The sequence below is a fragment of the Mastomys coucha genome, unplaced genomic scaffold, assembly GCF_008632895.1.
Source record: "Mastomys coucha isolate ucsf_1 unplaced genomic scaffold, UCSF_Mcou_1 pScaffold2, whole genome shotgun sequence".
Taxonomy (NCBI): domain Eukaryota; kingdom Metazoa; phylum Chordata; class Mammalia; order Rodentia; family Muridae; genus Mastomys; species Mastomys coucha.
The window spans coordinates 17,330,538-17,353,823 of record NW_022196902.1 but is presented as its reverse complement, the minus strand read 5'-3'; the positions used below and the strand labels follow the sequence as shown (position 1 = coordinate 17,353,823).

General features: G+C 39.9%; 1 protein-coding gene across 2 annotated transcripts in view; it reads right to left on the bottom strand.

Moving 5' to 3' along the window:
* The window catches only part of Med23 (mediator complex subunit 23), a 47,674-nt gene extending 26,764 nt beyond the window's left edge, over nucleotides 1-20,910 (bottom strand). Inside the window, exons 1-11 of one of the 2 annotated variants that reach the window (XM_031380609.1) lie at nucleotides 20,743-20,910; nucleotides 20,421-20,452; nucleotides 20,164-20,251; nucleotides 16,606-16,730; nucleotides 15,534-15,645; nucleotides 13,476-13,574; nucleotides 11,977-12,078; nucleotides 10,581-10,650; nucleotides 8,239-8,351; nucleotides 5,343-5,438; nucleotides 4,741-4,758 (exon numbers count right to left, since the gene is read on the bottom strand). In XM_031380609.1, coding sequence (XP_031236469.1) covers nucleotides 4,741-4,758; nucleotides 5,343-5,438; nucleotides 8,239-8,351; nucleotides 10,581-10,650; nucleotides 11,977-12,078; nucleotides 13,476-13,574; nucleotides 15,534-15,645; nucleotides 16,606-16,730; nucleotides 20,164-20,251; nucleotides 20,421-20,452; nucleotides 20,743-20,790 — 903 coding nt within the window. In that variant the 5' untranslated portion in view covers nucleotides 20,791-20,910. The remainder of the gene's footprint in view (nucleotides 1-4,740; nucleotides 4,759-5,342; nucleotides 5,439-8,238; nucleotides 8,352-10,580; nucleotides 10,651-11,976; nucleotides 12,079-13,475; nucleotides 13,575-15,533; nucleotides 15,646-16,605; nucleotides 16,731-20,163; nucleotides 20,252-20,420; nucleotides 20,453-20,742) is intronic. The other variant, XM_031380610.1, reaches the window with a different exon arrangement.
* Between the last annotated feature and the right edge of the window lie 2,376 nt (nucleotides 20,911-23,286).

The following is a 23,286-nucleotide window of genomic DNA, read 5'->3' as shown; positions in this document are numbered from 1 at the left end:
CCAAAAGAGTTAAGCCGTATTTTAAAAGCATCTTTACTTTTATAAAAATAAATAAATAAATAAATAAATAAATGCTGTATTACTCAGTAGCAGGCAGTTGCAAGCCTTTCTAATGAACATAATTACTAAAATATAGATGATTTTCCCTCTACTTTAGATTTCATTATTGATGTCTTTTGCCATGAAAAAGGGATATGATTTCTTGAATTTATAGAAAAATGCAAAATGGGGACAAAGTTGGAAGGAAACAAAATGCCCCACGGCCTCCCTTTGCATGCTTCACCAGCTCCACGTTGTAAAGCTCCATTACAGCTGCCCTTTCTTGATGCATGCAAATAAAACAAACATCTACCCCACAAGTAAGCATCAATGGTTGTTTCATATTATGTTCTCCCAAAACCACAAGGCCATGATCACAGTTGAACCACGTTACGAGTTTACAAATAGCAGTATTAAAGCCACCAGTTTAGACTCCAGCACTTCTCCTCCAAACATAATTATCAGGACGAAGCAGAGCAAAGTGCAACAGACAACACTACAGACTAGCTCTCCAGTCAGCATGCAGCTAGTGTGTACAGGGCTTGAAATTTACTAGTTCTGCCAACCACCAGCAACCTCAGAAAGGTGTCAGACAACACACGTTCACAGCAAGATCACTCAAAGGGTGCAAAAGTCAGAAAAATCTGTGAAAAGAAGGAAAGCCAGGATTTCCAGTAGGAATTTTTTTTTTTAAACTAGTGACAAGAATTTGCTTCTACCATAGAAACTAGCCGATTTGTCAACTGTCTCTCCATCCATGGTGGTTGCCCATCAATCTATTTTAGGAGAAAGCACCTGGCTCACTTTGGAGTTCCCCTTTCTTGTATTGGCTATTTGGGTTTTTTGTTTTGTTTTGTTTTGTTTTGTTTAAATTATTTATTTCTTTATATCTGAATATACCGTCACTCTCTTCAGACACACCAGAAGAGGGCATCGGATCCTATTACAGATGGTTGTGAGCCACCATAGTTGCTGGGAATTGAACTCAGGACCTCTGGAAGAGCAGTTGGTGCTCTTAACCACTGAGCCATCTCTCCAGCTTGTTTTGGTTTTTTTTTGTTTTTTTTTAAAGGCTGGACTTTTACCTCCTACATGTTTTCAGGCATGTTTCCATGGTCACTCAATGGTTTAAAGAAGAATGCCAGAAATAGGAACATTTTGACAAGATAAAAGCAATTGGGAAATTTATAGTTAAAGTTGATGCTTTTGACCTATGCCACATCTCATGAGTATGCTCCAGCTTTTCAGTTGAGAATCAAATACACCAGTAATCTCTGGTAAGGCCCTGGTATCTAATATAAGCAAAACATATATTTGGCTAATTATTTTGGATAAAGCAAAGCTCAGTCCCTAAAAGCAAACATAAAGACGGGGTACTGCATGCTGCTTTGTCTGATAGTGGGGCAGCATCAGCAAGGGAAGGCCTGTGACATACATTGAGCTGCACTTGCACTTCACAGTAATGTTTGCTGATCTAGCACCCAGCCGCCATAAGGATGGGGCTGTATGTGTGTTGTAAGGGCAGTCTGTTGTAAGCAGTGTTCCCAACCTAGCGTACCTCAGCAAGACCCTATCTGAAAAACACAAATGTAACTATGCTTTCACTTCCTGCTTTAATCTTTTTCTTAAGCCAAGGTTTTGCTATATAGCTCTGGAGAACCTGGTACTCACTACGAAGCCAGGCTGAACTCACACTTGAGACTGTCTTCCTTCCCACCGCAGCCTCCTAAGCACTCACATTTCGGGTGTATGACTCCATACCTAGTTTGCTTTAGTTTTCAATTACCATAAAATAAGTATGTTAAAACAAAGAGTCTTCATCATACTTCAGATTATCTTATAAAGTGAACAGCATAAACATTTGAAAGGTACTTTAATACTTTTATTTATGAATCACTAGATTTGCATATTGAATGTTTATATTATATCTGCATGTATATTTAGCTTAAATCTGTTTTAACAATGAGAATATCCAATTCATTATTTAAAAATCATTTTCTACATCATAGTTCAATGTGTACTAGACTCTATTTTACCCTCAACTCCACTGTGCCCTGGTTCTTTCCCCCCACTGGCCAACTGTACATGACAGAGCTCTTCTGTGCCCACTCAAACCCACTACTAAGTGGCATGGGACACTTTTGAAATAACAGCTCACTTTTGCATTAAACATTTCACAAATTTTACTTACAAGGGGTTAATTCTAAATAGTAACTTAAATGAATTTTAATACTGTCTTCAGAACAAGTTAGGAGGAATAAATCTCTCTCAATTATATTAATTCCCTACTTTAACCAAGGAGGCTGCTAAATCACAACCAGTTAGTACTAGTCCCTATGCACAGCATACAGAAGCTTGGGAAGTATACGTGACTTATGATTGTTTTACTCATAAGAAAAAAAAACATTAGAAATTCTATGTCAACCCAGAACACAACATTTCTTTTTTTCTACTGCTTTTCAAGCTCAACACTCTACACTTGGCTGTAGAACTGGGATATTTATGACCTGTGACCAATTTTAGGATTAAGCATAGTCCAATTCCTACTGGAAAATGTAGTATGTATGGACAGGTCATAAAGTCTTCAAGCTTTAATTATTGCACTGTTAGAGAAAGGACAAGAAAGTACAGCACAGGGTATACAGTTCTGTGATGATAAGAGATGCAATAAGATGACTGGATTCATTTTAGTCATATGGATTTATACTGTTGATTCTCCTTTTATACCCTACTTTCCACATGTAAAATAATATGCCAAGGCACTTGGGCATATTATCTTTCATCTGTAGATCCCCTCACTACAGAGTTGCCTAAGACAACAATTACTGATGAATTGTGAAGTTCTGACAATGTTTACACTATGGTGGCACCAATACTAACAATGTTCTGTCAGCATTTCCATTGTAAACTTTATTTTTTATGGATTCATGTCTTAGTCATAAACTTTTTATTGGTTGAAACTCGTTATTAAAATGATCAGATCATAAAAACTCTCCTTGAATTATGTTGTCAATTTCTATTTTGAGGACAGCTGCCGGCTATCTGAGGGAGGAGGGAGCCATAGGTGGCTAAGGCTATCTGAGGGAGGAGGGAGCCATAGGTGGCTCAGGCTATCTGAGGGAGGAGGGAGCCATAGGTGGCTAAGCTATCTGAGGGAGGAGGGAGCTAAGGCTATCTGAGGGAGGAGGGAGCCATAGGTGGCTAAGGCTATCTGAGGGAGGAGGGAGCCATAGGTGGCTAAGCTATCTGAGGGAGGAGGGAGCCATAGGTGGCTAAGCTATCTGAGGGAGGAGGGAGCCATAGGTGGCTAAGGCTATGTGAGGGAGGAGGGAGCCATAGGTGGCTAAGCTATCTGGGGGATGTACTTGCAGCTCAAATTATAAAAAGAATGAGTTGAGTATGGTGTAATGCTTCCTCAAACTTAGTCTTCAGACAAAGTGTAAAGCACTTTTCCAAAGTTAACTAATACTTACCTCTAACTCAAGTGAAAGCGGTCAGAGTTAACGTGACAGGTTACAGAAGGTAACTGTCAGGGACTTTGGTGCTCAGGGAGTTTCAGTTTCACTTTACAAAGGCTCTTCCAAACAAGGAAACTTGGTAATTTTTTTACAAGGAAAAAAAAAACTGAAAATAATAAAAGAGGTATTGCTACTGCGGTGAGTTTGGCATGCAGTTTCAACAGTGAGCAAGTTTTATGGCCAAGCCGTATGTCCGTAAAAATAGGGCTTTATCAATGGAAGCACTGGCACAACCTTCACTATGGTATTGCAAGCAGCAACGCTACCTTACAGAGCCTCGAAAGAAGAGCATCTTCTTAAAACCAAAATGCTGCTCCATTTTAATATGCCGGGGTCAAAAACTGGAACAAAAATTAACTAGGACCACTATTGCGCTTAAACTCTCAAAGGTGTGAAGCCCAGGCGGACCTGTGGCTGCTGTGTCCCGCCACAAGCGCGCAGCACCTGAGGAGCCCACCCTAAGACAAGGGCACGTCTGGCAAAGACTGACAAAGAGGTGTGGGGTCACCTAAGAGTGTGACATTTCTTAGTCAATCCCCATATTTCCAAAAAGCCTTCCCTGTGTAGAGCTTACCACTCTGACTTTTGAAGGCAGCGTACCTCTATGAAAATGTTCTATTTTTCATTCCTTTTTGAAATTGTTTTGTTTTTTTAAGGCAAATCAACACAAGTATTTTTGTTGTTGTTATTTGTTAATAGCCTGGAAAGATATGAGGCTACCACCAATCTTTCCAACTCTGAAAATTCCATCAGGCTAACTTTAGCCCTAAAATGAAAATAGTAAAATAGAGTTGGGGGAAAAAAAACAATCAAAAACTGACAGGTTTACTGAGTGCCAAGTGTTGTCTCTTTCTTTAAAAAACAAAAAAACAAAAAACAACAAAAAAAAAAAAACAAGAAACCAAATATATTATATATATATGTATGCACATATATATATATATTAATATATATATATATACATATATGTGTGTGTGTATGTATTTCAAAAAACCACAAAAAAACAAAAACCATCCACCAAAAAGAACTCTCACATCCCAAGAAGGTTTTCAGTGGCCTTGGTCTCAGCATGGTCCCGCCAATTTCAAGCCCCGACCATACACGTACTGTCTAAATGAATCAGCGGCTACAAAGCGGCCAGCGTATCGTTAGTCACAATACAACAGTAAGGTTGTGAACATACCTGAGCAATGTTCAAGGTCTAGAGCATTGGAGGATGGGCAGGACAAGACAGGACAGAACAAAAATAAAGGAAGAAGAAAAGAAAAGACAAAACGGTGACTATGAGGCCAGCCTCAAGGAACCCCCAGTCAGTACAAACCCGCCCACGTCAACCACCAACACACCAAAAAGAAAAAGAGAAAAAAAATGTAAAAAAAAAAAAGGAAAAAAGAAAAAAGAAAAGAGAAAGAAATAAATAGAAAAAGTCATCCAGGCGGCCACTCTCAGGGTATCAGGGTTATAACAATACACCCAAACAACAACAACAAAAGGTCAAAAAACAAGGTGAAGTCATGTGTAGGTTTCTCTGGCAAAAGGGAACTTGAAACTGGCCTTATAGGAAAAAAGCAATGCAAAACAAACCAATTTTAAAAATACCTCCCTTTAAATTTAAACATTCTTAATGTAATATATATAAACCATAGAAAAATACACTGTTGAGTAACCTGTATACTGAAAAGGTCATCAGAGTTCTTAACTGTTTTGCTCCGGTGAGGTACAGCAAAGAAAATAGCACAGTGCAGATAGATCTACAGACTTATGGCTTCCAGCATAGTACAGTACCTGCTTATTTAAACCTAGCATATTGCAGACCATATCCCTGGAATAAGGTTGCTCCAATACATATCTCAACAAAGCAGTCTGTGGTTCAAACAGATCCTTTAAAGGAAATAAAAAAGAAATTACTGCTTCAAGATTAACAAAGGTGAATTCAAATTATTCAGAATTAAGAGGAGAACCTCCTCCGGCACTTTTTACCTTCTCACAGTAGGCAAAATCTAGTGGGAAAAAAAATGACATTTATTGCTTACACAATTAGGTTTCCACCTTGGCTTTCTCATTTCAAAATCAGGGTGAAAGAAAGCCTTCGGCAAGGCCTTTTAAAGGTTACAAGTCAAGGCAACACTTGAATTGGACCTTTTCATTCTGCCTCTTCCTGAAAACAAAACATTTAGTTTCTCCTTTAGAGACTGCACCTAAAATGTCAAGTTTGCAATGGTCAGTTTAGATGAGCTTTTGTCCTTGGCCATATTTCTTAGACATAATGAAGCATCTTTACTTCCTTTCTGTGCAAAATTGACAATTTTTCAGAAGTTTCTACGTTACTAAAAACACAATTTTTTTTAAAAATAAATGTTCTAATTTATTTTTATGTATGAGTGCTCTATAACTACATATACACCTGCATGCCAGAAGAGGGCATCAAATCCCATTTCAGATAGTTATGGGCCACTATATGGTGGCTGGGAATTGAACTCAGAACCTCTGGAAGAACAGTTAGTTTATTTAAGCACTGAGCCATCTCCCAGGGCCTGCATAATTTCTTATAATGAAATCCAGTTTACAGAACTACCACTATAAAGGTACATCCAAACTTAGAACCTTTTTCTGAATTTACTGCTGTTTTTATAAGTATCCTGTATTCCCTCGGTATAAGCTGCTGGGTCCTGTGCCAAAGTGGCCAATGTTAATATCTAAACACATACGGTTCAGAAGAGCAGTGCTATGCCCGTGTCATTCTAGTGACCCTGCTCTTACAGCAAGCTCGTTCTAACATAGCTGGTATGTATGACACATGTGTAGAGATTCTATCTACGCTTATTCCGAATCTGCATGTTGGCTGGAGTGTATCAGCCACCAATCAGTCTCCTAACATGCCCCATCCTTCTGTATGTGCTGCCAGAGCCATCACTTGGATAGTCAGTGCAAAGTTTACTTCAGCTACTATCTGTATAATGGTCACTTGATTGCAATTTTTTATTAATCTCTGAGATGGAATTCTGGAGGACATGGGGTAAGGGGAGAGCAATTTAAACTGATTTTGTGCGTGTGTCTCTGTGTGGTTTTTGAGATAAAGTTTCTTTGTGTAACCCTGGATACCCTGGACTCACTTTGTTCACCAGCCTGGCCTCAAACTTACAGAGATCTGCCTGCCTCCACATCCTAAGTGCTGGGATTAAAGGCGTGTACCACCACACTTGCCTTTAAACTGATCTTAAAGACATGCTTTTAAAAAACTGTACTAATAGAATTGTGAAGTAAAACTAAAGAACAATTATTGCTTTCATAAATGATTATTCCTTTTCAATTGATACCCATCCCTCAGTTCATCCCAGCTCTCTATTTGCTTACTGCTCTATTCTCTACTTGTGCTGTAAAATGTGTGTAGAAATAACAGGGAAACACACACACAACCCCTTCAAGAAATAATTTTAAAGGATTCCTTGTGAGGCTGGAGGGATGGCTGATCTTCCAAAGGGCCAAGGTTCAATTCTAGTACCCACTGGACAGCTCGAAAGCACCTAAAACTCTCACTGGAGAGGATCTGACACCCTTGTATGACTTCTACAGGCACTGCATTCATGTGGCATTTAAACATGCATGGATCATCTAAAATACAGAATGAGCAGAGTCTGCTTCACAGTGTTGGGTTGCTTTTCTGAAACAGGCTCACTCTGGTCTAGAACTTACTCTGAAGCCTAGGACGGCCTGGGCCTCACAGTGACCTCTTGCCTCATTGCTCTGAGTTCTAGGGATATGAGCCACAACTATCTTTGTAGGCACAGCCCTAATGACAACTAGCCTGGAGCCAGCACAATCTGCAAGACTGCTTATTAATGCAGTTAGGGACTGCTGCCCCTTAGCAGAAAAATGCCCCAGTTTCAGTGATTACAAAAACACACCCTCTTTGCTTTGGTCACATTTGTCATAAACATCAGTATAAGGAGAATCTACTGCTTAGAAATCTAACCAAAGGGAATGGATATAGTTCCAAATGTTCTCTTAAAGGTAATTACTCTTTCCAAACATGACAAGGGTAAATGCCAACAGAATAGTAAGGTGTGCATGTCCTGATTTCAAATCCAGAGTCTTTATTTTTTTAAATGTAGAGCATTAGACAAGAAAACTTAAAGAGTTTACTAGTAATGTAGCACTGAAGCAACTCTACAGAGTATACTGGGGTAGTGGATGGCCCCAAGCAGGGGTGGTGGCACAGCTATTGTCCCAGCACTGAACGCAAAGGCAAAGGGACCACTGCCAGCTCAAGGCTGACTATGGAGTCTAGGCCAGCCAAAGCTACACAGCAAGACCCTGCAAAAGAAACAGAAACCAAAGACAAAACCAAAACACATTCCATAAAACATAATAAGCCATAAGCTACCTTTTTTGAAAATTTACTTCTCTAGACTATTAAGAGGAAATCTGGTTGGGGCTTGAGAGACGGCTCGGTGGTTAAGAGCACTGACTGCTCTTCAGAGGTCCTGAGTTTAATCCCCAGCAACCACATGGTGGCTCACAACCACCAGTAATGGGATCTGACGCCCTCTTCTGGTGTGTCTGAAAACTCACTCATAAACTAAATCTTAAGAAAAAAAAAAAGGCAATCTGGCAATGAACACTTGACAAAACGACATAGATATTCTTAGATGCCCAAACCTACCCTGGATTTAAAACATACCTTATCATATGGCAGAAGGCCTTTCAAGGGAAAGCGGAGAGTTGCAGGGTCCAGTTTCCATGAGTTACAGATAGCTCCGGAGTTGTTCACAACTGGCAGAAGACTGCAACGGCCTGCATGCATTACAAGAATGTTTCTATGTAAATGTGACCAAGGCAATGGCAGGTCCTCCATCCCTTTTCAGTATTTAATTAACATGCATGCTGAACCAGGCACTGGTTTAAAATGCCTGTAACAGCGTTGTCTGGACACTGAAGTGTGAGAATCTCTATTGCTTATATTTCTTCTACATGGCTGAATAATCAATTAGTACAAGGCTCCCAATGCAAGCCGGCTGTGCTCTGTTTAAGGCAAGGTCTATGAATCTAGCTGGCTATTGGCTTTTGCAACCTTGTCTTGGTGCATAGTCCCGTTTGCAGTTTGGCAGCAAAGCTGCTACAAAGTAAAAACAACACACAGCTTCCCGTGTTAAGAGTGGACTTGTAAAGATATAGTCTGACCTCTTCTCCAGGACTAATGGGTGATTTTGTTAGTTTTTATTTTTGTTTTTCAGGAACGTCCCTAGAAGATTTTGATGTAGCACATGCCTGATTGCCTAAGTAGTAACATCTCTTAGACATCCCATAGATACCACAAACTTAACCCTTCAGAAATGAACTCAACATTATCTTCTCTTCTTTATTTCATTTTTTTAAAAAGATTTATTTATTTATTATTATAGCTAAGTACACTGTAGCACCAGAAGAGGGCTTCATATCCCATTGCAGATGGTTGTGAGCCACCATGTGGTTGCAGGACCTTCAGAAGAGCAGTCAGTGCTCTTATCCGCTAAGCCATCTCTCCAGCCCCTCTGTATTTCATTTAATGATACTAATGTACAATCAGTTACAAAACTAGACAGCTCAGAATTTCTGTTAACTTCTTTTTATATTTCTAGTGTCTAAAGCAGCACAGATTCATAAGAAATGCCCAATATCTGATCACTTTTTTAAAAAACTCATATTCCCAGGCAGTTATGAGGCTGCATAGTCTCTAAAATAATCTGAAAACGTATATGGGTATTTCAAGGATTATCAGCCAGGCCAGGCGGTGGTGGCGCATGCTTTTAATCCCAGCACTTGGGAGGCAGAGGCAGGCGGATTTCTGAGTTCAAGGCCAGCCTGGTCTACAGAGTGAGTTCCAGGACAGTCAGGGCTATACAGAGAAACCCTGTCTTGAAAAACCAAAAAAAAAAAAAAAAAAAAAAAAAAAAAAAAAAAAAAAAAAAAAAAAAAAAAAAAAAAAAAAAAAAAAAAAAAAAAAAAAAAAAAGGATTATCAACTGCATCAAGCATAAGGAAACAGATAGCTAAGAGAGAGTGCCTGGGCTACAGTGTGTGTGCTACAGTGTGTGTGGTACTGTGTATGTTACAGTACGGTGTTACAGTGTGTAGTACAGTATGTGTGGTACTGTGTATGTGCTAGTTAGTGTGTGTGGTACTGGGTATGTTACAGTGTGTGTGGTACAGTATGTATTACAGTATGTGTGGTACAGTGTGTGTGGTACAGTGTGTGTGTTATAGTGTGTGTGTTACAGTGCATATGGCACAGTGTGTGTGGTACAGTGTGTGTGTTATAGTATGTGTGTTACAGTGCATATGGCACAGTGTGTGTACAGTGTGTGTGTTATAGTATGTGTGTTACAGTGCATATGGTACAGTGTGTGTGGTACAGTGTGTGGTAAAGCTCCTGGGCTACAATGGACTAGAGAGTCTGGAATTCTTATTACTATTGCTGCAGAATAACCTAGCTGACATTTCTAATGGTCTAGAGTTTAGGAAGCACTTGCAGAGACCAGGAACAGAGCTCAGGGGGTAGGTTCTTCAGCAGCATATAGCTCTGGGTTCTCTCCCCACAACACATCAACTGAGTGTGGCAGCAGCACATGTTTGCTATCCTTGCATTGAGAGATGGAAAGAAAAGAATCAGATGTTCAAGTTTACTCTTGCCTACATAATTTCAGGCTAGCCTGGGTTATATGGATCTTATCTTAGAAAAAGCCAAAAGCAAAATACAATAAAAGGTCAGAGAATTAAGATATACAAAATAAAAAAAAAACGTGCTTCTAGTCAGATGAAAACCAACTGTTGGAATGGGCATACGTGAAAGTTGCCCCAGTCTATTATCTCTGTCTCTGCCTTATCCAAAGCACCTAAAAATAAACGTCATTGCTAGTTTCCTTGAGTGTTATAAAGTGGCGAGCCAGACCTAAGAGGCCATCCTTCAGCTGTGTCCAACAGATTCCTGGTCACTAAAGATACAGGTATTATGTAATACACTAAGTATACTTTAAATGTATCTTACCACAAATGGAGTTAATCCTTGCTGTGGGCCTGAAAGTATCCACAAAGTCTGATACCAAGTTTCCTAGTAACTAAAAGAAAAAGAAAATAAATAAATACAAGAGCAAGGTTATCCTGCATCTCTGTGCATCATCTATGAAAATTCAGATAACACATAAGAATTAGTATAAAGCCTGGCATAGACAATTACTTAAGGACTAGCGCTCTCTCAAACACTTGTTACTCCATGTGTCTCTGCGGTGAGCCAAGTCACACCACGGCATCCTTACCCAGTCAATGAAACTGTGGAGTTCTTATGAACAAAAGAACTGTCTCAATGGGTTAATAGAGACACAAAACAAACATATTATGCTAAAAAAAAGAAATACATTTACTGCGTCAGTGACATGGTACCTGACACCAAGTCTGAGGCACCAGTATGATCCCTGGAACACAAAGGTAGAAGAGGAAACTGATTTCTACAAGCTTCCGACCTCTAACCATATACACCAGGTACACAGTCTGCCCTATCCCAAATAAACATTAAGTAGAGTCAACTATGTAGTACCTAAGGACGCCTGCCTGACCATGTGAAAATGTGCACGTGACATGAGTCTTCCTTTAGACCCCTCCCACGCTCCGGAATTCTATGTTTGCTCTAACATATAAATAACTATCTTTTCAAAGGAGTCAGTGAGATAAAAAGGTTCAGCAGGTGAAATTACTTGCTGTACAAACCTGATAACATAATACTGAGTCCCTCTGAGCGACACAGGAGAAAACCAACTTTCAAAGCATCCTAACTCCACTCTCATGTTGTGGCATGTGCACATACATACAAATTGTGTTAGCTAGTTTTATGTCAACTTGACACGGGCTAGAGTCATCAGAGAGGAAGGAACCCCAGTTGAGAAAATGCCTCCATAGGATTAGATTATAGGTGAGGCTGCAAGTCATTTTCTCAATTAGTGACCACATAACCCATTGTGGGTGTGGCCATTCTTGGACTGGCGGTCCTAGGCTTTGTAAAAAAAAGCAGGCTGAGTAAACCATGAGAGCAAGCCAGTAAACAGCACCCTCCATGCCTGTGCCACAGCTCCTGCCTCCAGGTTCCTGCCCTGCTTGAGTTCCTATCTTGATTTCCTTTGATAACACAAAATGATATGGAAGTGTACTTCCATAAATATAAAACTGCCAAATAAACCCTTTCCTCCCTAGGTGCTTTGTTCATGGTGTTGACTTCACATCAATAGAAACCCTAACTAAGACAGAAAGACAGACACCAAGATATATAGACAGACAGACAGACAGAGACACACACACACACACACACACAGAGTATGTGTACATACATGTAATACAATTAATTATATAACATTTTGATAGGAATTTAAAATTTTAGAAAATGAAAATTTTACCCAGTGTGGAAGTTTTCCCTCAGGATATAGTTTTCTGATCTCTGTGACTGCAAAGTAGGCTGGCAACAGACAGGCATTTCGTTCTAAGATATAAGCTATAACCTAAAACAAGCAAAAAGCATTATTCTTGACTTGTCTCACACAAACAACCTTTAAATATAAAAACAACAACAAAAGAGTATTTACACAAGAGTAAATAGGGCTGGGGTATTAGCTCAGTTGGCAAAGTGCTTGTATCTGTGGGGGAGCCCTCAAAATGCTGATTTAAAAAGACTTCTGGAAATCAGGAGGAGTAAATTCAAGAGGTCTGCTATACATCATGACTGCAGTTAATCAGAATATATTATAAACTTAAAAATGGCTATGAAGATCTTTATGTATGTAAGGAAATCATGTCTGAGGCTTCAGTGCTTGAGAGGTGGAGACAGGAGAATCTGGAGCTCAGGTCTATCCTCACCTAATTAGTTCAGAGCCAGCTGGGGTTCCATGATCCCCTACCTCAAAAAACCAAGACAAAAGACTGTGACAGAAACTATGGTAAACTGCTCAAGGAGGTATAGTATGTACATATATGTACATATGTGCACATAGTCTTTTAAAAAGAATTATTATTTTAAAATATAACATTAGCAGAAAAATTCTCTTAGAGAATTATAAAAATGAAGGGTATTAACAACAGAATGCGCCGGGCAGTGGTGGCACACGCCTTTAATTCTAGCAGTTGGGAAGCAGAAGCGGATTTCTGAGTTCAAGGCCAGCCTGGTCTACAGAGTGAGTTCTAGGACAGCCAAGGTTACACAGAGAAACCCTGTCTCAAAAAACCAAAAAAAAAAAAAAAAAAAAAAAAAAAAAAAAATTTAAAAAAAAAAAAAAAAAAAAAAAAAAAAAAAAAAAAAAAAAAAAAAGCTTTAAATAGTCATAGATTTAAGGTGGTAACAGAAAAACATGAATAACTATTACAGTATTAATAGTTTAAAAAGATAAACATGGCCATTGTCTGTCTTATAATGATTTAAAATACTTTAGTCTCTATACTCCTTTCATGACTACTTAGCAGAAATTAAATTTTTAAAATTTCCTTTTGCAAGCCAGGAACAATGAAGCAAGAGCATCTCTGAAAACAAAAATGACTTGGGCTGAGATGTAGCTCAGTAACAGATGACTAGATTAAAAACAGAGCTCATTTTATTTCACTAGAAAGAACTAAATAGTTTACAACTATTGCGAGTTACCAGTGTGTGTGCATGCAGAGGGTAGAGGTAACTATCAGGTTTCATCCTCATGTTTTCTGCGAGGCTCACTGACCAGCCTATCTCTGTCCCACAACAAAGGGCTATGGCATTGGCAGCAGGGAGCACGCCTGGCTTCTTTACTGAACTCTATTTCTCCTGTTTAACAAGTGCTCTTCCCCACTGGGCCCCTTCCCCAGCTCCAGCCACTGTACATTTTAAAGCACACACCAAGGCTAGACATGGGCGGCATGTTTAAATTGAAGTTACCTCCTTTGCTGCCAGAAGCTGCTGGACAACAGCAGAGCTTACTGTATTCGGAATTGTCAAGATTTTCTCCAAAATCACTTTTAGAAGGTCTCGAACACCCTGATAAGTATAAAGAAGACGACATGAGTTAAACCAAAAAGTAAGTGTAAAGTCTCTATGTGAGACACAACAGCCAAGTTTCAGGAGTGTACACTGCTTCAAGATCACACTTTTAGATTTTTCCAAGTCATTACTAACACTAACCTGAGAAGAATAATGCTCTTTAATAGAACAAAATTCCTCATGAACAATGAAAAATCACTTAAAAGTAAAATGGACTTTCTTCACTCTTTGGTCCTAAAAACAGCTGAAGGGTTCCTACTCTTATAAAGGTAAAGGAAGCACAGCTTTGCTATGTGCAGAGATGTGTGCATAGCACTCTGGGGTCTGGGTAACGATATTCGCTTTGAGTAAAGAAAAAATAATCTGAAAAGTCTGCTGTGACTAAGTTAGGGTCACTGTGATTTAACAGTGACTATCTACGTGGTCACTACTGGATCATTTCAGATTGAAGAACATGCACACATTAAGTGTAAGGCCATACACTGGCAATTCCTCGACAAAGGACAGTAACAAAAGTACAGGAAGAAAACTGCTTTCAGCTGGTGGCTGTGGTACTCCTGAGCTGGACCTTGAAGTACAAAGAGACACTGCACTGCTGCTGCTGTGTTTGGTCAGCTGTAGAATCCTGAGGACATCCAGTAAGGAAGGACACAATTCTAAAGAGACCAACATAAAAAACAAACCCTGCTTTGTGTTCTTCATTTCGCAAGACAATAAAAGAACTCTGGCATCAAACATGGATTCTGCCTGTGACTTCCCATTTCATCATAAAAATACATTAGTCCTGTGTATCTTTTAAAATGTTGCGAGGAGCTGGGCAGTGGTGGCGCACACCTTTAATCCCAGCACTTGGGAGGCAGAGACAGGCGGATTTCTGAGTTCCAGGCCAGCCTGGTCTACAGAGTGAGTTCCAGGTCAGCCAGGGCTATACAGAGAAGCCCTGTCTCGAAAAACCAAAAAAAAATGGGGGGGCTAGAGCAATGGCTCAGTGGGTAAGAGCACTGACTGCTCTTCTGAAGGTCCTGAGTTCAAATCCCAGCAACCACATGGTGGCTCACAGCCATCCATAATGAGAACTGACGCCCTCTTCTGGAGTATCTTAAGACAGCTACAGTGTACTTACATATAATAAATAAATAAATCTTTAAAAAAAAAGAAATTTATTAATTGTTATCAATGGTCTAATTTGGTAATTGGAGAAATAGGTCCAACATTGTACAATCTATATACACTTTCAGCTTGTTTGTGACAGTGTCTTGCTGTGTACAACACAAGGGTCTTGAAATCTTGCTTCTCCTATCTTAGCCTTTCTATCATTAGTATTGTTTATTTCATGTTTTTACACTATACTATGGTTTTCAGAACAGCTTATATATTTCAAAAGTATTTATATACCGAAGGGAGACACAGACAATTAACTTGGGAGGTGGCTTGTAGGAAAGAGAACAACAAAGAGTGAGACTGAATGCTTTGCTTGACATTTGTAACTCTTGTATCAAGTTTGAAGAAAAGGACTTTATAAGTTACTCTTTCTCTGAGATGAATGCTTTTCCAAATTATCACAGCTAATGAACCAAATTCTTACCCGTACCTAATGTCTGTGCCACCCTCCAAGCAGAACCATTGTTCATTGAAACAGTTGGGGAATGACTTTATGAATAGACCATCTTAATACACACACCATTTCTTAAATGAATGTAACCTATTCTCTGTGGGCTGAGAATAAAGTCACTCACTCAAGTCAAAATTAATTAATTAATTAATTAATTAAAATAAAATGTTGGGAGGGAAAAAACAGTAAGTCAACTGAAAAGTTTTAAATCCCTTCAGCACATATGCAAAAAAGTCAAGTTATGAATGCTCTCCACTTTGTTTCTCACACGAAGCAAGACTCACACCGTTTTTAAAAAGAATCATGTCAGAAAGCAATCACTTTTTATAATTAAGAAATAATACCTTATAATCCACTCCTCCAATGATTTTCCGAACTAGCTTAAATGTTAAGGCCCAAAGCTGTGTTCTTTCCCATTCAAGAGAGTCAGAGTTTATCAAAGATTCACAAACCATCCTGGAGGGGGAAAAGAGTATTCAATTACAAGAGAGAATACTAAAGGTTCTCTATGTTTATGGTCTGTAGATGTTGAATATTATAAGTGTCATGCCAAACATGCTTTCTAAATCTATACTATTAAAGTATTCCAGATATATGTAACACTTCCTAATTTTTACTTAGAAGAAAGCTCAAACATTAAGTAGAACTAAATGATATTCACTAGAAAAAAAAGCACTCTCATAAACTCTTGGTTAACTGTTTATCATCTACCAGGTGGTGGCAGACGTACCTACTTCAAGATGAATACATTACATTTCCATATGCTTCTGTGAAGTGTGACACTGATACACAACAAGCCTGCGAGAGTTACAGGGCTGGGCTGTGTTATGTGGGCAGGCTTAAGGCTATGGCAAAGATGCGAGGCTACTTCTTGACTCTACTTCTTTTGCAAACTTTTGAATTCTACCAGGCTGTGAGAAAGCCAGGTCCCAGTAGATGACACCTGTGTTCCCTGATGAAAGCCCCAATACAGGTTCCCAGTAGACTGAGTGTGGAAAACTTTGTAAGGATTTAAGTCTTTGCCACACTGACTAGAATTATGAAGCACTATGAAAACAAAACAAACACATGGCTGGAGATGACCTGCAGTTCAAAGCTCACAATGCTCTTGCAGAAGTCCTGAGTCCCGTTCCCAGAACCCATGTCAGGTAGCTCATACCATCTGTCAACCCCAGCTCCAAGGGGTCTAACACGCTCCCCTGGCCTCCTCGGCACACCTACGCACATGGCAATTACTAACACAGATGCATATACATAAAAACAAAATAAATTTAAAACAAAAAACCCTGCTTCATGAGCTAACTTACAGATGAGCTCCATGTCCCCTTCCCATCCCTTGTCTCTGTACAACCTCAAAGCAATTCTACAACTTTATAATGAAAGGCCTTTCCACTGCTCAGACCCACCCAAACATACCTGGGTGGAAGGAGACCAGTTTCAACTGCCATTGCTAAGCAGTCATAGAGGAAAGAAATTCTTTTGGGGCTGTGTTGGCCATGAATAAATTTAACAATCCACTGGATACACTGTTCATGAGACTCCTAAAAATTAGAAAACATTTTTACTTTGGGCCTGAAGTTACAATTTCTAAGTAACACAAATGGCTAATATTATACCTGAAAATCTATCAATACTGTAAATGAAATATTTCACTGTGAACATCTGTAAATGAAAATAATTTCTAAAAGATCAAGATGGAAAAAGTCAAATTCAACTGTGGGCATGGTAGTACAGGCCTGTAACCTAGAACTGGAAGGGACAGGAATATGTAAGACCATTCTGGGTTGCTCATAGATCTCTAAATCAGCCCGAGTTATATCTAGCAGAGACCTTGTCCCCAAACAAATATAGTATTTATGTTAATTTTAATCCTACAATTATATAAATTAAACTTCCACCATGAATCGTCAAAGTAGTTACAATGATATTAACAAATTCATGGCCAACGGAAAACTCATTTAACTCACTGTAAGTACTGTTACAGGGTGATATGAATATTCCACTTGCCAAATGATAAGCCTTAATATGGGAGGGTAGCTTACTCTCATATTTAAATGAATCCAATCCCCATGAACCCAAATCATAGCCCACCATAATTCCAAAGACAAATCAAACTTCTAGGTTTCCCTAACTTAAATCTGATACTAAAAGTCATGTTCATATCAAAGTGTGCCTTCCAGAGCATCCCAGAAGATCTACACACCTTGCTCCTCCAGGCCATCACCACCCATCGTGTGATTTAGAGCTGCCAATTTTACCTGTATCTTTCGCTCTCACTATATAAACATCTTGAAAGGTCACACCATTAAGTCACTAAATGCTTTGGAAATTACTTTAGCAATCCCATGTGCCTGGCAGGGTACTCAGCAGGCTTGTCACTTGCTGCATTGAGTTTGATTCACAGGACCCGTATAGTAGAGAGAGACTCTCTCTTGTTGTCCTCTGACCTGTACACAAGTACTGTCTCTCTCACAGACACACACACACTGTGGTGGAAATGTTCTTTAGCATAGGGGAAGATTTAGGGGTGGCCCCTCTGCTGAATGGTGGGAATGTTCTTTGGCATAGGGGAAGACTTAGGGGTGGCCCCCCTGCTGAAAGGCAGGGAAGGGGCACCTTCACATAATCTCCCTGCAGCTGAGGACATAACTGCTCTATGAACCCAAGATGTTTTGAAAGTAATTCAAGGCTACTGAGAGCTGTGCGTGCAAAGATCAAAGAAACAGACATCATGTACCTGGGCATGGGGGAAAATATTTACTGTAAGATAATGAAGAAGTGGGCATGCTTTGCCATGAGAAAGTGCTAAGAGATTGTGCTACATGATTGTTGTTAAATTCTATTTTTAGTCTTACTGTGTTTTACTATAAAAGATTTCTCAAATTAAAGTTTATTGCCATTGCCAGCAGAGCGGTGGTCCTCTCGTTCTCATTCAGTCGCCCTCTCTACTTCAGCCTCACCCTTGTGGGCTGGCTCCGACACACACACACACACACACACACACACACACACACACACACAGTAAAAAAAAAAAAGACCAATAAATATTTAAAAATTTAAAATGCATAAAATATGCTAAATATTGAAAGATACAAAGTAACATTTTACCAAAATAAAATTTCTCACAGGATAAGAAATTATTACTATTCAATTGTATGCCTTTAAGGAATTATATTGGTTGTTGGTATTGATAATGTAAAGTAAATAACCCTCATAAGAAACAATTAGGGGGGCTGGAGACATGGCTCAGTGGTTAAGAGCCACTGACTGATCTTCTGAAGGTCCTGAGTTCAAATCCCAGCAACCACATGGTATCTCACAATTATCTGTAATGAAATGTGACACCCTCTTCTGGAGTGTCTGAGAACAGCTACAGTGTACTTACAAATGATAAAAAAATAAATCTATTTTTTAAAAAAAGAAATAATTAGGTTATTCCCTTAAAATTATAAATTGCTGGGGTGGTTCTGAATGCTTCTATCCCACTACTGAAGAGGTAGAGACAGGAGGTTCATGAGCTCACAGCCAATCTGGACTACATATCAAGTCCCAGTCAACTCTGCATTACACAGAGACTATATCGTAGGTGTTATCCACCTCCCCTCTATAACTAAGAGAAAAAAAAATCTAGCTTTTGATCTACCAATATTATGCCCAATGATCAATCCTATGCCTAATCAATAGTATTATTTACTGTAACACAACTTAAAGTAGAAAAATAAAGAGAAACATCTAGCTAAGTGTGGCGACCCATCCTATAATGCCAGGAAGTGGAGGAAGGGGGACTGCTAAAGGTTCATGTCTAGCCTGGGCTAAATAGCAAACCTCTATCTGGCAAAAAGAAAGAAATATTTGAAAGCAAGAAGGCAGTTAATAATAAAGGTAGTAAGAACACATAACAATATGATACAGCACTGTAAGAAATACGAAAGAAAAAGTAACTCAAAAAGTTACCTGAAATTACCTTTAGAACTTACTATTAAGAGTGAAAAGTACAGAGCTAATTGCTGGTATATGGTGATTCTATAAAAATAATTCCGAGACTGAGGATGTAGTGCAGAGATGAATGTGTGCCTAGCATGTGGAGACATGTTCGCAGACAAGTGTGTGAAGCTCTATGTTCAAGCCCCCAGCACTGTTTAAAGACTTTGTAATCCTAGAACTCAGGACACAGAGAGACAGTATTATAAATGGTTCTGGGAACACAAACTAGGATGCTGGCTTCAGACAGGAAGGTAAGGTGGCTGAGGTAGATAAGAAAGGATGATCAGCCTTCATCACTCTTGCCTTATATACTTCTGGTTCACATCAAAACATCATCTTTTGATAATAAAAAGCTTAAAACTTAAACATATTGCCTTTAGAATCCATACTTGAGTGGCTAACAGGCAGAGAGCTCAGTAGCTCATTCTCTGTCTAGGGTGCATCATGAGAAGATAATGGACTACTCTAATGGGGACTCTATTACAGTTTTTTTTTTTATTTTTTATTTTTTTTTGGTTTTTCGAGACAGGGTTTCTCTGTATATCCCTGGCTGTCCTGGAACTCACTCTGTAGACCAGGCTGGCCTCGAACTCAGAAATCCGCCTGCCTCTGCCTCCCAAGTGCTGGCATTAAAGGTGCGCGCCACCACCGCCCGGCTCTCTATTACAGTTTATTAATACAGGCTCTCCAGTAAATACAGGAATGTAAAATGATGGCAGTTTAAGTTTTCCCTTTCCTAAACGACCTTAAGAAAGAGATCAAAGGCCGGGCAGTGGTGGCACACGACTTTAATCCCAGCACTTGGGAGGCAGAGACAGGTGGATTTCTGAGCCAGCCTGGGCTACAGAGTGAGTTCCAGGACAGCAGGGGCTACAGAGAAAAACCCTGTCTAGAAAGAAAAAAAGAAAAAAAAAAGAGATCAAAGATGTAAAAAGTAAAACTGAAGGAGTCAAAAGTCATTAACCAGATGTTAACCATGAAATGTCTCACCTGGGAAAGTCCATTCCAAAACTGCCGGAAGGCCGCCAAACAGCTGATTAGTTTTGTTTTTTCATCCTCGGGGGTATCCATAAACATTCTGAAAAACAAAAAATCACATTATCTGCTACTGGTTTTAAACGGGTACACAGCCTGTAATGTAGATTTCTTTTTAACTCCCCAAAACCAACTTAAATGAAATCTAACAAAGATAAATTTACAAACGAACGAACGAACAAAAACCAAAAATCTGCCTGTCACATACTCACCCTGGGAAAGCCTCTTCTATAATTTCTGTTTTCTGCAAACAAACAAAAAATAGTAAACGATATGAAAATACTAAAAGGAGGTGGGGTGGGAGATGTCCCCTAGAGCAATATTCTCGGGCTCTCGGGCAATACAGAGCACACTTTTAAAGAGACTGCGGCAGGAACTAACAACGCTTTCTTGGATCTGGTAGCAGTCCGGGGGTACGGTCACCCCGGGTCAGTCGCCGTTGTCAACACGGGGGGCTGGCCCAGGCCCACAGCCTAGATCCGCAGCCTGTCCCTCCCGGAGCCATTGCCCTGGGTTACCGACAGTAGCACTCACCACCACCTCCTCGAAAATGCTCTGCAGCTGCGTCTCCATCGGTACCATGGAGCCCCGGCCTCCCGGGGTACCCCACAAGGGTTAGTCTGGGAAGATGGGAGCGGAGGGGCGTAGCCACCGGCAGGAAGCCGCCGCTCTCTCTCTCTCTCTCTCTCTCTGTTACTTCCTTTGTTGCCCGGCAAATGAGCCCGCCCGGTGCTTACCGGTTACCAGCCCCTCCGAAATCTGTATCCCTGCCCGATGGTTCCGCTTGCTGACTGCGCTGCTTGATCCTCCCCGCACGTTGCCTTGGATAGTAAGGCCACCACCTCCTCGCTGGAGCCACAGCTGCGGCCAGAGCCAAGTGGGTGACTGTCAAGAGCTGACCTCATGAAGCTGTTGATACCACGTTTTTCTTGCCCTCTAGGATCCATGTTTCCACTATGGTAGCCTCAGTTACTAGCACAGTAATGGGTGGGCATGTCGTCAGATGTCGAAAAAAAACAGAATAAACTCGTTATTATTAATTTGCAAGTAAGTGGCAGTATTAAGCTCATCATTTTAAAACAATTTCCCATAATCCTGGTAAATTTCTGAATGCTTTTAATTTTTTTGTTACTGTCTTAGTATGAAGAATTTTTTTTTGTCTATCCTAAAGCTATGCGCTATTCATCAATGTTTTCATCCAGAAACTTTGTTCTAGCTTTGGTATTTACGTCCATATCTTTTTAAACTAGTTTTCATGACTGGTGATAAATTTTCACAGGATTTTCCCCCCTTTGGGGAGATGTAAATAAATGTTTATAAACCCTAAATATAGGACATTCCATTCAAATCCAGCTTGGTGAAACAATGAGCTTATTATTATAGTTTCTTATAGGAGCATGGTGAGTCGGGCATCCTCATTCCTGGGAACTCCTGCCTCAAGCATAGATGACTTACAAAAAGGTATACCAGTGGAGTAGCCTTCGAATAAAATATTTAATTTTAACACAATGCTGGAGAATACAGGGATCTTCTGGGGAATCTTGTAAGAACCATCTTGAATGTCCAAGGAGTCAGTATTGTATTGTATTGTGTTGTATTGTATTGTGTTGTATTGTATTGTATTGTGTTGTATTGTGTTGTGTTGTATTGTATTGTGTTGTGTTGTATTGTATTGTGTTGTGTTGTGTTGTATTGTATTGTGTTGTGTTGTATTGTATTGTATTGTGTTGTATTGTATTGTATAGTTTTGAGACAGGGTATTTTGTACCCCAAGATGACTGTGAAGTCACTATGTAGCACAGTGACCTTGAATATTTGATCTTTCTGTTATTGTGGAATTCTCATGGAGAGAGATGGGATACCCCTGAGGCTTTCTACCAGGAAGAAGTGTTTATTTGTGCTCTCTCAGAGGATTCACATCCAAGGTTGAGCCCTGAGCACAGCAGGTACACCTTTCCTTTGTTCCCCTTCACATTCTACCTCCTTAGTCTCCCTTACGTGGTAGCACTGGTTCAGATTAGGTGATCTATGTTACAGGGTCATGAATACCTTCATAAATATTAATCCTACCACATTGTCTTCCCTTTGTCCTGAGAAAGCCCTTACCACACTGTCTCTACCTTCTGAATGCTGAGGTTACAAGTCTATGCTGCCATGCCTGTTTTAGGGGCTTGTGCTCGGGCTTGGGGTTGCCATAGGGTTGGGAGTTAGAGTTAGGGTTAGGTTTAGGATTGAACCCAGGGTTAGGGCTAGGATCAAACCCAGGGCTTCCTGCTTGCTAGACAAGCAGTGTACCAGTAGAGGCACATTCCTATCCCATCTCTCAAGTGGGTTTCAGGAACTGAAGCCGCTCTGCTCTGCCAGTGAGGCATATTCCCCAAGAGCTTCTGGGCATGGAGCTGGTGATTTCCTGGTCATAGTCTGGCAGCAGCTTAGTCTCCTAACAAAAGTAAGGGATATCCAATCACTGTATATCATTGTTTACTGTGCCATAACTACTAAACACTGAGATGAACTATTTAATTTTCTAGTTGAAGAATAGCCTGAAGTCTTATGCTCAGTGTTCTCTTTGCTAGGGACATGATATGAAAGACTGGGTAGTTTAAATAATAGAGATTTATGTTGGTACTCTTATAAATCTGGAGGACAGAAGTGTAAGATGAAGGGACCTTCAGGGCCGGTTTCTTCTGTGGCCTCTCTCCCTGGCTGGTAGATGGTATGTTCAGTTTTCTTGTTGTCTAAGATGAAGGGACCTTCAGGGCCGGTTTCTTCTGTGGCCTCTCTCCCTGGCTGGTAGATGGTATGTTCAGTTTTCTTGTTGTCTTTCCTTTGTGTGGCTGAGGATGCTATTGTTCCTTCATATTCTGCTCTTTCTCTTCCTCTTCCCATGTCTTCTAGTCTATGATAAAGTCTTATTGTTCCTAGGCTAGTCTTGAGCTCATTTTGTCAAACTGCCTTCTAAATATGTACGCTTATACTTATAGACCTACACTAATGTCAGCCTTTAGTCAGAGAAGATACCAATATCCTGGTGTAAACTTGCTAAATAACCCTGAGGTCCCACCCTTTACTGAGTAG